This window comes from Panulirus ornatus, chromosome 55 (genome assembly GCF_036320965.1).
Source record: "Panulirus ornatus isolate Po-2019 chromosome 55, ASM3632096v1, whole genome shotgun sequence".
Taxonomy (NCBI): domain Eukaryota; kingdom Metazoa; phylum Arthropoda; class Malacostraca; order Decapoda; family Palinuridae; genus Panulirus; species Panulirus ornatus.
The window spans coordinates 31335782-31350280 of NC_092278.1; the positions used below are offsets into that span (position 1 = coordinate 31335782).

General features: G+C 38.0%; 1 protein-coding gene across 1 annotated transcript in view; it reads right to left on the reverse strand.

Annotated features, from left to right (window-relative positions):
• Orp8 (Oxysterol-binding protein-related protein 8) overlaps positions 1–14499 on the reverse strand; it is a 446356-nt gene that overhangs the window by 105670 nt on the left and 326187 nt on the right. Inside the window, 1 exon segment of the mRNA XM_071692826.1 lies at positions 12309–12367. Coding sequence (XP_071548927.1) covers positions 12309–12367 — 59 coding nt within the window.

The window sequence follows — 14499 nt, forward strand, 5'->3', positions numbered from 1 at the left end:
AACCTCTGCTCACTTATTCTCTCTATGTGTCCCTCTTTGTCAACCTCTGCTCACTTACTCTCTCTGTGTCTAAATAATTTCAGCATACCCTCTTCAACTCTCAGTTATATTCTTCTTATTACTACAACCCTCTCTTACCCTTTTACTACTTAATCAAACCACCTCACACCATATACTAATCTCAAACATGTCGTTTCCAACAAATTCTCCCAGCTCTGCACATCCATCTTTGAGACTATTATACTTTTTAACACTTCCATCGCTACCCTTCCACATAATGACCACTCATTCCACACATACCTCATTTTCCAAGAACCTTTGCTCCTTTATCCACCTTATGACTCACTTCCACATCCATGGTTCCATCCGCCACCAGTTCCACTTCCATGTACCTAAAACACTTCACAGTCTCCAAACTTTCTCATTTCAACTTATACCACAACTAAACTGTCCCTCTGCTCTGATAAATCAAATAATCTTGTTTTCATTCACATATACTCTCAACTCCCTCCTTTCAAATACACTCCCAAACTCAATCACCAAATTCTGTAGTTTCTCACTTGATTCTGCTACAAGTGCTGTGTTATCAACAAACAATTTTGGACACTTCCCAGGCTCCCCTTCACCCTCTACAGACTCCATACTAACCCCTCTCACCAAGACCCTTGTATTTACCTTCCTCACTATCCCATCCATTACTAAACAGCCATGGTGACACTACACACCCCTTCCATACACCTGCCATTTCAAGCCAGTAAAGGATGCCTTAAGGAGTTTATTCAACATCAGAAACTACAAAACAGAAATGTAACTGGAGAATCCGCTAAAGCTACATGCAATTTCTCTCTGTGCGAGATTTTTACAGAAAATAACCCCAGCATAAGCAAGGGATGGATAATTTCTGAATTATTCAATGTATCAAAAATAAACCTTAAGTAACTGACATTTTCAAAATCAGAAATAGCTGATTTCCCCAAGCATTTCAGGTAAAAAAAAGTTTTACTGTACTTGGATTGCAGATGGGCCATAATCTTTGATGTGGAAGTTGGATGTGGAAGAACCATCAAAAAAAGTGGAGGCACACCCCTCTGGAGCCCTCTTGTAATGATGCCCCCACTATACAATATACAGAAAATCGATATCTATTCCCTGATGTGCCACTGTTATTTTTTCACTCAATCCCAAGTACACTGGGATGAAAATTATACAGTACAGCTTCTCATTTTACTCATGCATATCTTCAACTTATGAAAAGTATACAGTACAGCCTCTCATTTCACTCATGCATGCACTCAACTTGAGTCTAGTGTGTTAAAAAATATCATACATGAATACTTATATAACTCTTTTTTCTTATCCCTAGGGCTAAGGAGAGAAAATATTGCCCACATATTTCCCACGTGTCGCAGAGGGTGACTAAAGTGGGCGGGAGCAGGGGAATGGAAATCCTCCTCTCCAGTTTTACTTTTCCAAAAGAAGGAACAGAGAAGGTGGCCAATTGAGGATTTTTTCCTCAAAGGCTCAGCCATCTGCTCCTCACGCTACCTCGCTCTTGCAGCAAATGGTGAATAAGTATGAAAAAAAAAAAGCTGCTTTTTTAACCCTTAAACTGTCACATGCCTCATGTGATTCTACTCTGGTAACTGTGGTTCCTTTCATAACACACTCACTCAGCTGCTCCCAAAACACGTGCCTCTCATGATCTTTCTTCTCATGCCCTGGTGTATAGGCACCAATAATCACCTATCTCTCTCCATCCACTCTCGGTTTTACCCATATCAATCTAGAGTTTACTTTCTTACACTCTATCACATACTCCCACAACTATCATTATCTATCTATCTATTATATTTTGTTGCAGTCTTCCGCATTAGTGAGGTAGTGCAAGGAAACAGGTGAAAGAATGGCTCAACCCACCCATGTACACATGTATATACATAAACGCCCATACACACACATATACATACCTATACATTTCAATGTATACATACATATATATACATAGACATATACATATATACACATGCACATGTTCATACATGCTGCCTTCATCCATTCTCCCTGCCACCCCGCCAAACATGAAATGACACCCCACTCCCTCCACAAGCGTGCGAGGTAGTGCTAAGAAAGCACAACAAAGGCCACATTCGTCCACACTCAGACACTAACCGTCATGTGTAATGCATCGAAACCACAGCTCCCATTCCACATCCAGGCCTCACAAAACTTTCGTTTACCCCGGACGCTTCACATGCCCTGGTTCAATCCATTGACAGCATGTCGACCCTGGGATACCCCATTGTTCCAATTCACTATTACTTACATGCCTTTCACCCTCCTGTATGTTCAGGCCCCAATCGCTCAAAATCTTTTTCACTTCATCCTCCCACCTCCAATTTGGTCCCCCATTTCTCCTCATTCCCCCCACCCCTGACACATATATCCTCTTTGTCAATCTTTCCTCACTCATTCTCTCCATTTCATCAAACCATTTCAATACACCCTCTTCTGCTCTCTCAACCATATTCTTTTAATTACAACGCATCTCTCTTACCCTTTCATTACTTACTCGATCAAACCACCTCACACCATATATTGTCCTCAAACATCTTATTTCCAACACATCCACCCTCCTCCACACAACCCAATCTATAGCCCATGCCTCACAACCATATAACACTGTTGGAACCACTATTCCTTCAAACATACCCATTTTTGCTTTCCGAGATAATGTTCTCGACTTCCACACACTCTTCAACTCTCCCAGAACCTTCACCCCCTCCCCCATCCTGTGACTCACTTCCGCTTCCATGGTTCCATCCGCTGCCAAATCCACTCCCAGATATCTAAAACACTTCACTTCCTCCAGTTTTTCTCCATTCAAAGTTACCTCCCAATTCACTTGTCCCTCAACCCTACTGAACCTAATAACCTTGCTCTGATTCACATTCACTCTCAGCTTTCTTCTTTCACACACTTTACAAAACTCAGTCATCAACTTCTGCAGTTTCTCACCCCAATCAGCCACCAGCGCCGTACCATCAGCGAACATGGACATGTTACATACGGTCCACGTATAATAAAAAAAAAAAACCAGACAGTGTACAATGAGTTTAGGTGTATGCAAAATGAAATTAGACTGATGAAAAATCTAGTATCACCATATACTAATATATGAGGAATATCCATACCACAAGCCAAAGCCCTGCCCAATCAACTGAACATCTTCCAATACCAGTATAGAGGAAAGTATTCTACTTACTTTCTTCAACAACAAATGATACAGAGATATTCTCCAAGGGGAAAAATTCTTGGGTTTTTCTTTTTCCAGCACTGGGTGAGTGTCATTTCTGATGAATTCAGCATTATAGAGGTTTACTCAACAGCTACATACACACTCCCATGCTTAAACACATTTCAATTTCACTACATGTTACTTAAAAGTCATTTCCCTGATATCTTGTATCCATCTATCTAACTATTCCCATATACTCTATTCCTTATTCCATGGAGTCGATCAAACATATAGCCTACACCCTCTGAGATTAGCTCATAAACATCCTCTCCTTAATGCATTCCTGGTGTGTTGGAAGGTTTATTATTTGCAATTTGTTCAGTACATTAATACACAGAGTAAGACCAACTTGATCCAAACATGATGTTTCCAGGATTCCCAATCCCCTGTCAGTCCATAACATCTTCATCTGAAACATCCCTAGTCCCAATAAATCATGTTACTTCATCTATCCATCTCTACTGTGGTCTACCTTTCTTCTCTGTACTTTTGAAAGCACTACTTTGCCTTCTTAATCAACCCATAACCTGCCATTCATTTTACATGGCCATATTGTCTTACAAGACTTTAATCAATGAGCCTTTCCAATCATTTCCTCATATGACATATCCTTGTAACATCTTCACTCCTCATCCTATCCATCCTCCTAATTACAAATGTATCACATAAAGTACCCATCACTATTATTCTTGTCTTTCACCTATCCTGACCATTATATATGCGGGTTTTACATCCAAGCATTAACTGGGACAAGTACAACTACATGCAAGCTTCTTGCATACTCTATACTTGAAAATGTTTCCATTCACCAATGCTTCCAGTGAATGCATTTCAGCTTTCTAACTACCATTCTTACTAAACTTTAACGTTAAATATCTAAACTCATCCACAACATCCAGTTCTTCATGATGCAAGATGATACTGCACAGTGACCTCCCAAAGTCCATTAAAATCTATCACCTTCCTTATATTTGTATTTACTTTCAACATCCTATCTATCTATCTATATCTCTGATGCCCATTCCCTCCAGAAACTCCCATCAAAGGGTGGCCACAGCAAAAGAGTCTCCACTTATTCCAGTCCTTACATGTCTCCCTGGCATACACCATTCCTTGCAATCTTCCACCCTATTTGCCCATGTAACAGATGGCCTTCCTCTCACATCGACCCTTTAATTGTACTATGATACACACTCCTTGTAAACTCCCACTCTTGCATTCTTTCCACATGCTCAAACCACCATAAAGTATTATGTTTCACCCACTCTGCCACACCACAATTCATTCTCTCTGCATTCCCAGCCATACCACATCTCTCATACACTCCTTCATTTCTTTCTTTATTCCATCCAGTCATACCCCATGCTCTTCTCAAATAGCTCATTTCTAGAGCCTGGATTCTTGACCTCTATGACTCATTCCATGTCCATGTTTTGGTTGCACAGGTCAGGGTTGGGAGGACTATGCTGTCCCATAATCCTCTCTTCACTTCCATATTTACAGCTCTACCCTTCATTACTCTATTAAGGAATCCAATGACTCTTCTACATTATCTCTTCTTCCATATCACTAAACTTCCCAAAGACAGCTACTAAATACTTAAATTCTCTCACCTCTTCCAGTCTTTCTCCCCTTTCCTCCCAATTCCAAAGCACAATTTAATACACTTTCTTCTTTCATTCTATACAGTTTTACAAAATTTATACTTTCACTCTGTTTCCCTTCAAACACCATTATTTTACTTTTACTTGCATTTACCTACAGTTGCCTACTCTTACACACATCATAAAACACTTTCAACCTTCTGCAACTCCTCTTCACTCTCAGCAAGCAACAGAGTATTATCCATAAACAGGATTACCACTATCCACCATTTCTCACAGCCACACTCCATCTCTGTGCCACTTTTCCTAGTTTTACCTTCATCTCTCTTATCACTCCATCCATAAATATATCAAAAAGCCACGGTGACATCACCTAGCCCTGCCTCACACCTACACATATACTAAAACTTTAGCTCAATTCTCAATCCACTCTTACACATGCATTTGCTCCTCTACAGAAGGCTTTCACACCATCCAACAACTGTCTTCCTTCATCTTAAAACCTTAACACATCCAATAAAGCACTCCACTCCACACTTTCTCCAGATCCATAAATCTTCTTGCCTTTCTGTAAATACTTTTCCATGATCATCTTTGCCTCAATAATCTGATTCACACATCCCCTACCTTACTTAAAATCCCCTTGCTCTCCACTTATTCTGCATTCAGTCACTTCCATCACTCTATTAATCAACATTCTTGGACACACTTTTCCTGGTATACTTAACAGACTTATTCCCCTATAATTGCTACATACATCCTTAACATCTTTTACCATTGAATAAAGGAACAATAATAGCTTTAATCTAATCCTCAGGCACAACCTTCTGTTTCCATGCCATATCACATATCAGATGCATCCACTCTATCACACTTTCTACACCATACTTCAGCATTTCAGACAAAATCCCATTCAGTCCAGATGCATTTCCTACTTTCAGCCTCATTATTGCCCTTCTTATTCCCTCTTTTTGCAATAGGCCCTTGCACTTGTAGCCTCTTCCTTCCATCCTCCATACCCATGCAAGTAACAACTGCTGCCTACCCTTCTCCCACATTCATAAGTTCTTTAAAATGTTCTTTCAATCTTCCATTCACTTTCCTTTTGATTCAGCTTCTCCCCTTCCTTACTTCCCACATTAACATTTCCACACTTACACCTACCTCTTTCCTTTTTCACCTCCTTCCAGTACAGTTTCTTATTATCATGACTCTTTTCACTTACCTTTCTTCCAAGATTTTTACTTACTCTTTCTTTGCTTTCTTCTATTAGCTTCTTAACATTCCACACACATACTTTATATTCTTCCCTCCTCCTCTGCTCAACTTTCACTGGTACATTCCTATTGACCAATCTACCACATGCTTTTTTCTTCTCTTCCACAGCATTTCTAATCTCTTCTGTCCACCATGCATTACCCTTTTCATTCCTATATCTTATGGCCTTGTATCCAACTACTAATTCTACAACCTTTTAAACACCTCATTCACACGTATATGCATCCCTACATTCACTGCACTTCCATCTAAGCTTTAAGTTACCTTCCTTTCATATTCCTCCCTGCATTTTTACTGATTCATCTCGCTTGCCAATATTTTTACCTCTCCATTCTTCCTTACACCATACTGCCACTTCTCCCTGATCCTCATCCCCATCCTCACACAACTCTAGCTTCTAGCATGGCCTTTCTCAATCTTTGCTGTTCTCTTCCATCATTCCTCATCCATGTGCATCTGAGGATCATTTTGTGGAGGAAAAAGGAGTTTGTAAGAAATAAGTACCTCTCAGCCCAATATCCACAAGATAACTTCCATTCTCATTAATTCCAGGCACCCCTTATTTACTAACCGTCTCGCTAATTTCATCACATCCCACTTTTGCATTCATGTAACCCAATATGATCATGTTTCTCTCATTCTCAAGAATGTTTATTCAAATTTCTCCAGAAAAGCTTCATTTCATCCTTCCCTCCTACAGTCATCACATTCACAGGTGCATATGCACATGCCCAAGCAAACCTCACAATCTCAATCTTTCCTTTCATTCATTCCATCCATGCTATGTAACAACCTCCCACACTGTTGGTGATAGCACAATTGCACATCCCTACTTTCCCTTTCCCTGGTAATTTTCATTCATTCTCATCCATACCACACCTACCATATCTTGCATTCACCATTTCCATTTTCACTCCACGCACACTACTCAAGGATATAGGTTTCTCCAATCCCCAGCACATCCAAGCTACAACCTTTAAACTTCTCCACAAGCTACCTCCCTTTATTCTCACCAGTCATCCCATTTACATTCAGTGCCATCACCCTTAATCACCAATGCCACTTCTAAGCCTTTTCTGCCTCACCTTTGACAAGTCACTGGCAGAGGGCGACTCCATCACAGTGTTTCCAGAGGCAGCGAGGCTCCAAAATTGTCCAAAAACTAAAAAGTCACAGCACACTTCAGGTGTTTTGTCTAAATCTAAAAGGACTGCTCTGATGGAGATGGGCAATGCATCCACCCATTAGTTATACCTCTAAGGGGAGTATTAACCCATTAATGAGGTCACCACGAGAAGGCAGGATGAGACATGGGTACTCTAGAAAAACTAGAGGTACTGAAACTCGACAACTTTCCCCAATTCTAAGCTCTTTTTACTTTTCACAGCTGCAGCATCTCCTACCTCATTGATTACAATATTGCCACAGCTACTCCTACATACATTAATGAAGTGACCCCTGTTCTATCTGGTTCTTCTTCCAGTGTAGAAAATATCACAGCATAATCTGCAAATACCAACAGTGGCAATTTTTGTTGTTTCTCCATTATGTAAGCAGTTCACCATTTTATCCCAATCTCATTCACATAATAACCATGGTGACATCATATCACCCTGATGCACTCCATTTACTTAAAACTACTCACTAATACTATAATTTCTCTCAAATATACATTACTTCCATTATCAAAGCTCTTCACATAATTCAAAAGTCTTCCATATACAACATATTGAGTCAAGACTTAAATGCTTTCATATTCAATGTATCATATGCCTTTTTTACATCCATAAATGAATTATACACCCACTTCCTCTTTATAACTTTCTCTACGAACTGAGCTGTCTTAAAATATTCCTTACTAGGACATACACTAAACAAAATTCTTTGTACTGTTTAATGTCTTAGTATTCAAAGGTATGGCAGAGCTCCTCATGTCACACAGCTCTCAATATATGCATCCCTAGATGCTCAAAAATTGATAAAAGAATCTTACATGCTATGAACATTAAATCACTACTTTCTTCCATTCTTCAACAGTTCATTAGGGCTTATTAGTAACACACCAAGACTATTTCTTCAACATATGCAGCCCTGGATGCTCAGAAAATGATAAAATTCTCAAATGTTATGAACATTAAATCACATCCTTTTTTTTCTTTCTTCTACCGTTCTTTAGGGCTTATTAACAATACATTTAAGACAATCAGGGTTTGGATAAGTCAATGCCTTCACTTGATGTAATCCCATTTCAATAGTATGTATAAACTACATCACTAGGTACACAGGAGTGAAGTTGCAATTTCTCTAGCTCTTTTTGAATGTTATGGTAGACTAAACTGCACTACAATTCCTCCTGTATCACAGTTAAAATGAGTAACTGTAATTACTTTTCCATTACAATTTCCTTGATAAACAAAAAACTACATTCCATTTCATGCAAAGAACATTACTCTTCAATATACTGAAAAACTATTCAAACAACCATTTCACTATGATAATGAGTATGACCTTAATAAGTTACCAATAACATTCTACAAATATAACATTTCAGCAGTAATACATAACATATATATATATATATATATATATATATATATATATATATATATATATATATATATATATATATATATATATATAACCACACTTTCCTGACTTTATAAATGGAGTTTACATAGCATGCTAATCATACCTAAGGTTATAATACAGTACCTTGAATTAACAGCCAGGCCTGAGATTTGCCTTGCATGCAGTAAAGGAGATAAAAAATGGACATGTGATGCAAATCAAGATGAAGAAAAAGCATTTATCAAGACACTAATGTATGAAACTGGAAGAAAACTAATCATGGCATATATTATAAAATGCAGCACAGAACAATTGGTGAGCTTAATCCTAAACCAAATGTGTAGGCAATGCTAGCAGCAAGGACTTTTTACCAACATACCAGCAAGAAGCCCTTTGTACATTTGCTGTAATTATCAAAAAAAAAAAAAAAAAAGTAACAGCAGGCAAATTCAAACACACCCTAAGGATCATAAATTATTGTTGTTTCTTTAATTCTAAAATAACATATAAGTACAAAATGAAAAAAAAAATCTTAAGGTAAAAATAATATGCCAGCTGTCACACAATGTGGGAAGCAAGTAAGAGCATTTGTGACAGATCAGAAAATCTGCTGGTGATGATTATTTAGTCTGAAATACTCCAAGTCTGATTGGAAACACAGGAAAAGCAAGAAAGTATTGGCTGAAAGGAAAATATTTAATATTTCTGTCTTGTTAAACAATTAAGTCATGCATTACAATTGCCTTATTTCACATCACTTCTTGATGTCTTAAAACTGTTGGGAGTAAGGAGTAAAGAAGTGAGAATAAAATATCAATACTGTGAACCACAGATAAGACTACATCTCAGCTGAGCTGCAGCATGCTAAATGGTGTACCTACATAATGTCTGTAGTCCACTTTCAAATATATCATGCACATTATATACATACCAAACTTTTGTTCTAAAAGTATTTTTCTTCATTTACACAAACTCACATGGATTTCTGAAACATAGATATACCCCACACTTAACTAATTCATGACACAGAGGCATTGATTTAACAAATGAATTACATGGACCTCCATGGCAAAGCAGTTAGCATCACTGATCATGATGCTTTAATGGGCCACCCAGGGTCAAGCACATAGGTTCAAATTCTAGTTTTGGCAGTCGGTCCACAGTCAACCTAGTTGTTCATTCTCCCTTTGGAGTTGGTTGATAAAATAGGTACCTGGCTTAGGCCTTGATTAGGGAACTCAGTAACCTATGCCATTTTACCGAACACGAGAAAATACATAAACTGTTTAAAGCAGCTTGAGCAATAACATTTGCATGTAATTCAATCTGATAGCTAATATACACCATCTAATGAAGTTTCAAAAGTCAAATCTGATAGCTTATAAGTAAATGTCTTTTTAGCTCTTCTTTTAAAAAAAAAGCTTCAAAAATACACCTTTAATGTATAGCATTAAAACTTAAGTAGAATCATGACCCACTGAAAAATTTCCTCTTAACCCACAATCCAATCTCAAAACTGTTACTTTCTTCTAATATGAAGGTTCTGGACAGAATTTCTCAGCCACACTCAAAGAGCCCGATATGCACCTGAGAAAATACTTGCACACAGATGGTTAAAATAATCTAACCTCCAAAATACAGTGCATCCATGAAGACAGACCCTCTTTGACACCATAATATCTATAAAGATGACTAATGCTCAGTCTTGGGCCCATAGCTATTCTTGGTGTATGTAAATGACTAAACAGATGGATTGGTATCTTACTAAATATGTTTGCAAATGATGCAAAGGTCATGAGAGGAAGAAATTATGATAATTTCATCAGCCTACAGGGGAACCTGGACAAAAGTTGGCCAGATAAAAGGATAATGACATCTAATCCAAGTATGTGCACAGTAATGGGGATGGAACAGAGCAAAAGAAGGCCTTGGTGTGATCATTACCTAGTGGGAAATAAAGAACATGCATCTGCATGTATTAGAGACACAGGTGTTTACATTGTGCCTAACCTATTGTTAGAAGAATTGTGAATGAGGCAAACTATCTCCTGGCAAATAAAAGACTTGCATTCAAGTATATGGACAAGGTCATGTTCAGGAAATTGTTCATTACATACATCAGACCGAAACTGGATTATGCATCACAAGTCTGGTCACTGCACATTATGAAGGACAAAGCTCTTACTGAAAGTGAACACATGAGAGCAATTAAGATGGGACCTGATGATAACTTTAAAGTTTCTGAACAATACTAATACTGAATAATCCTTCAAGAGTAACCACAAGCTATGACAAAAAGCTAATTAGACAGGATGTTAAGAAGTACTGGTTTAGTTTTACAGTGGCAGGTGGATCAAATAAACTAACCAATGAGACTGAATGCTGGCAGTTTACAAAGGTTGAACAGGCTTCTAGATGGTATACAAAGTTCAGCAGAGGGGACCCAACTAATGCAGAACTCTCTCCTCATACTGTACGGATCAGTTATTACAACAACCACACAGCAACCTGTCCAGGTCATTTCCTGGTCATGTTGATGTGATTGGCCTGCAGACCTCTTCACTAACTAATCACTAAAGTCTGTGCTTTGGATCACATCAGGAATCTTATCCTGCTGTGAAGGTCCTACTCCCCTGTAGAATATTTGGTAAGACTATAGAATGAAGGCAAGTAAGGGGGATGGGTTGGCAAGCTAACTCTGAGCCAGTGAAAAGCTCTTTTCTAAGCAAAGACTACTTACTTACCCTCATTTCCTGTCATTGGCTGACCATCTCCTATGGAGGTTGGTTACTTACCTACACCTCACTTCCTCTCTTGGCCTATCATCTCCAATGGAAGTTGGGTTACCTTCTGATGACTGTTGGAGTCCAAGAATAAGGTGCATGAAGGGGGGGAAGGGTTGGCTGGTGTGATGCGATTGTAAGTCATAGGGTTAGGAATTGGATGGTGATCACAGCTTTCAAACTGCCCTCTGGACACACTATAGTTAATTTCTTTTGCAGGCATTAAGTGTGACTGGGCATTCTTGGATATGAGTTCTCTTTAACCGACTAGGGTAAATCTAACTGCTGCAAAAATAACTAAATGAGATGGAGGCAAATAAGTGGTCTTAGTTTCAGTACATGCTTTACACTGGCTCAAATGTAACTTTTTTATACCAATCCACAACATATGGATTTGTCATCTAACTATCCACACATGCTACATACATCCCAGTACAATTATATATTTTGGATCTCAACTTTACTTGATTTCTCAAAAATATCTATCATTAATCAGTCACCTTATAGAAAAACTCTGAAGTAAATGGGTGTTCACTCTACAGACAAATGAAATATAAGGTGCAGAAGCATATCAAATTCATAAGCCTGTTTAGATAAGGGCAGCCAACTAACCAGTGAGTCTGGAAGTTAGTAGACTAGTCAGTCAGTAAATTAGTTAATCACCAAATCAGGCAACCAACCAATCAGGTAACCAGCCTGATCATCAGCCAGCCAGCCAGCCTGGGAGGAAACTAACCACTCAGACACTAGTCAATCAGCTAAACAGAACTTGTGACTTACCCTCTGGTGTAGTGTGTCTGGCATCCGCAGTGTTGAAGTGTCTGACGTAGCATCATAACCTGAAGAAAAAATACCAAGTCAGATTAAAATATATATATAGTTCAAGTGAAATTATTCATATGATAACTGTAGTAAGTGTGAAATTGCTCATAAGGGATAATGAAGGTTATACAATAAAAGCAGACAATTAAGGTAACATGATCCATTTTTTCACCATGTCCACCCTAATATCCCATTACCTTTACAAAGATCCCTCATTTCTTCTCAAAATGCTCAAGTCTGAAGAATCTATCAACACCCTATGGAACCATAGTATCATGAAAATATCAGAAGATATCCTTTTACTGCAACAATTATACTTCTCATCTCTATGAAATACAGACCATCCTTATTATCCTATGACAGCTTTTCCTAATCAATATGCAAATTCATGCAATTCTGTGACTCTAAATCTAATAATTTTTTCATCATATAAACCCGCAGTGTAAGTATGAAGTTTTCATCTTAGGTTGTTCTAGTCTTATCATGTTAGCAGATGTCCCACATACACTTTTGGAGTGGCAGGACACTCTCCAAGATCTAAAAGTAATATTACTAACAGACTTTGAAGGAATGACACTTTACAGGTTTTCAAAGTCAATCCAGTGCAATTCAGGAAGCTCACAAAGGAGGAAACTAACTAAAAGTACTTGGTACTTGTGGCATCTCATTATCTACGCTGAAGGAGTGTGTAGAGCTCTTTGTCAAACTACTGGTGATGCTTAAAATCTCCTTCAACAAAAGAAATGTTCCAAAGCATGGAAGAAATTTAACAAGGTGCCAGTAATCAAAAAAAATGAAAACCTTAGCAAAAAAAAAATATATATATACCAATTGTCAACTTAACATGTGTATGTTATAAATCTTAACATCCATCATTCAGCACTCCTGAGTTATATCATTACAAACAGAGTATTCAAAATAAATATGCAAATCTTTGTGACTGTTCATTTGAAAATATTACCAGTTTGTCATCTCCACTTCAGGTTTCTATGGTATGAAGTTTCTATCAAGTATCATTCCCAAATTATAATACTAGCAATGATTTGCAAGAAAATCTCTTTTTTTTAATCAATATGGAACATCATGCAAATTCAGTGTCCCTAGTTTTAACCCACGAGTCATTTCCACTAAAGGTACCCAAGGTGTATGTTTTTAAGTTACTGTGCTAAGAGGAATTTGGAAAAAATCTAATCAATAAGCAAATTTGTGCAATCATGTTTTCCAAAATCTAATCAGCTCTGCACCCCTAAAAGGTATATCTATGATGTTAGTATGTGCTAACAAGACCTTTACAAATAAAGATTTTTCTTATCAAAATGCAAATCTATGAAATAATATGCCCCAAAATGTAATGGTCGTACTTATGGTGTAAATCTTAAGATTCTATCATGTATAGTTCTTGAGTTATTGCACGAAGAAGAATCTGTTCATAAAAATTTGCAGGGGTGATGACATAAGGGCCACCGTACACTTTTGTTGAGGTGGGGCATGATTAGATGACAAAGAAGTAGCCTTAAATTAAATGCCTGCAGAGTAACCCTAACCAGTATTGCCCGCCAGATGCTACAGAAGTAATCGGTAAGCAAAGGAATATTTGTCTAGCATAAATGACCTAAATGAGAGACAAAATGGGTTCAGAAGATCATGTATGACAACCTGCATACTGAACCTTTATGATCAGCTAAGCCACACCTTAGAAAAAAAGATATTTGTGGTTGAGTGACCTTTGATAACATATTCAACCTGAGACTAATGATGAAGTAAAATGTCCACATTGGAGTAGAAGAAAAGCTACTTAGAGGATTAACAGCTACCCAAATGTGAGGAAACAGAAAATACATTAGGGAGTCTAATGATGAATTTCACAAGTGGATGTTGTTTATTCTGACAAGTAGATAGCAAGACAGAAATGAGACAAGAACCATCAATCAGGATTAAATTCTCAATGTTTCGACAGTTGTCTTTCTCAGGAGACTATGACAGCAGTGTCTCACACAAGGTTATATGGTTATATACAATCCCACTGACCAGGCTCCTAGTTGCTGCGGTGTGTTAATTTCTGATGTCAGTTCCTCTCATCTGTCCATTTGTATTCAACCGAAAAGCTCCAACCATCAGTCTGGTGGCCACTGAAGCCCACCCATAACTC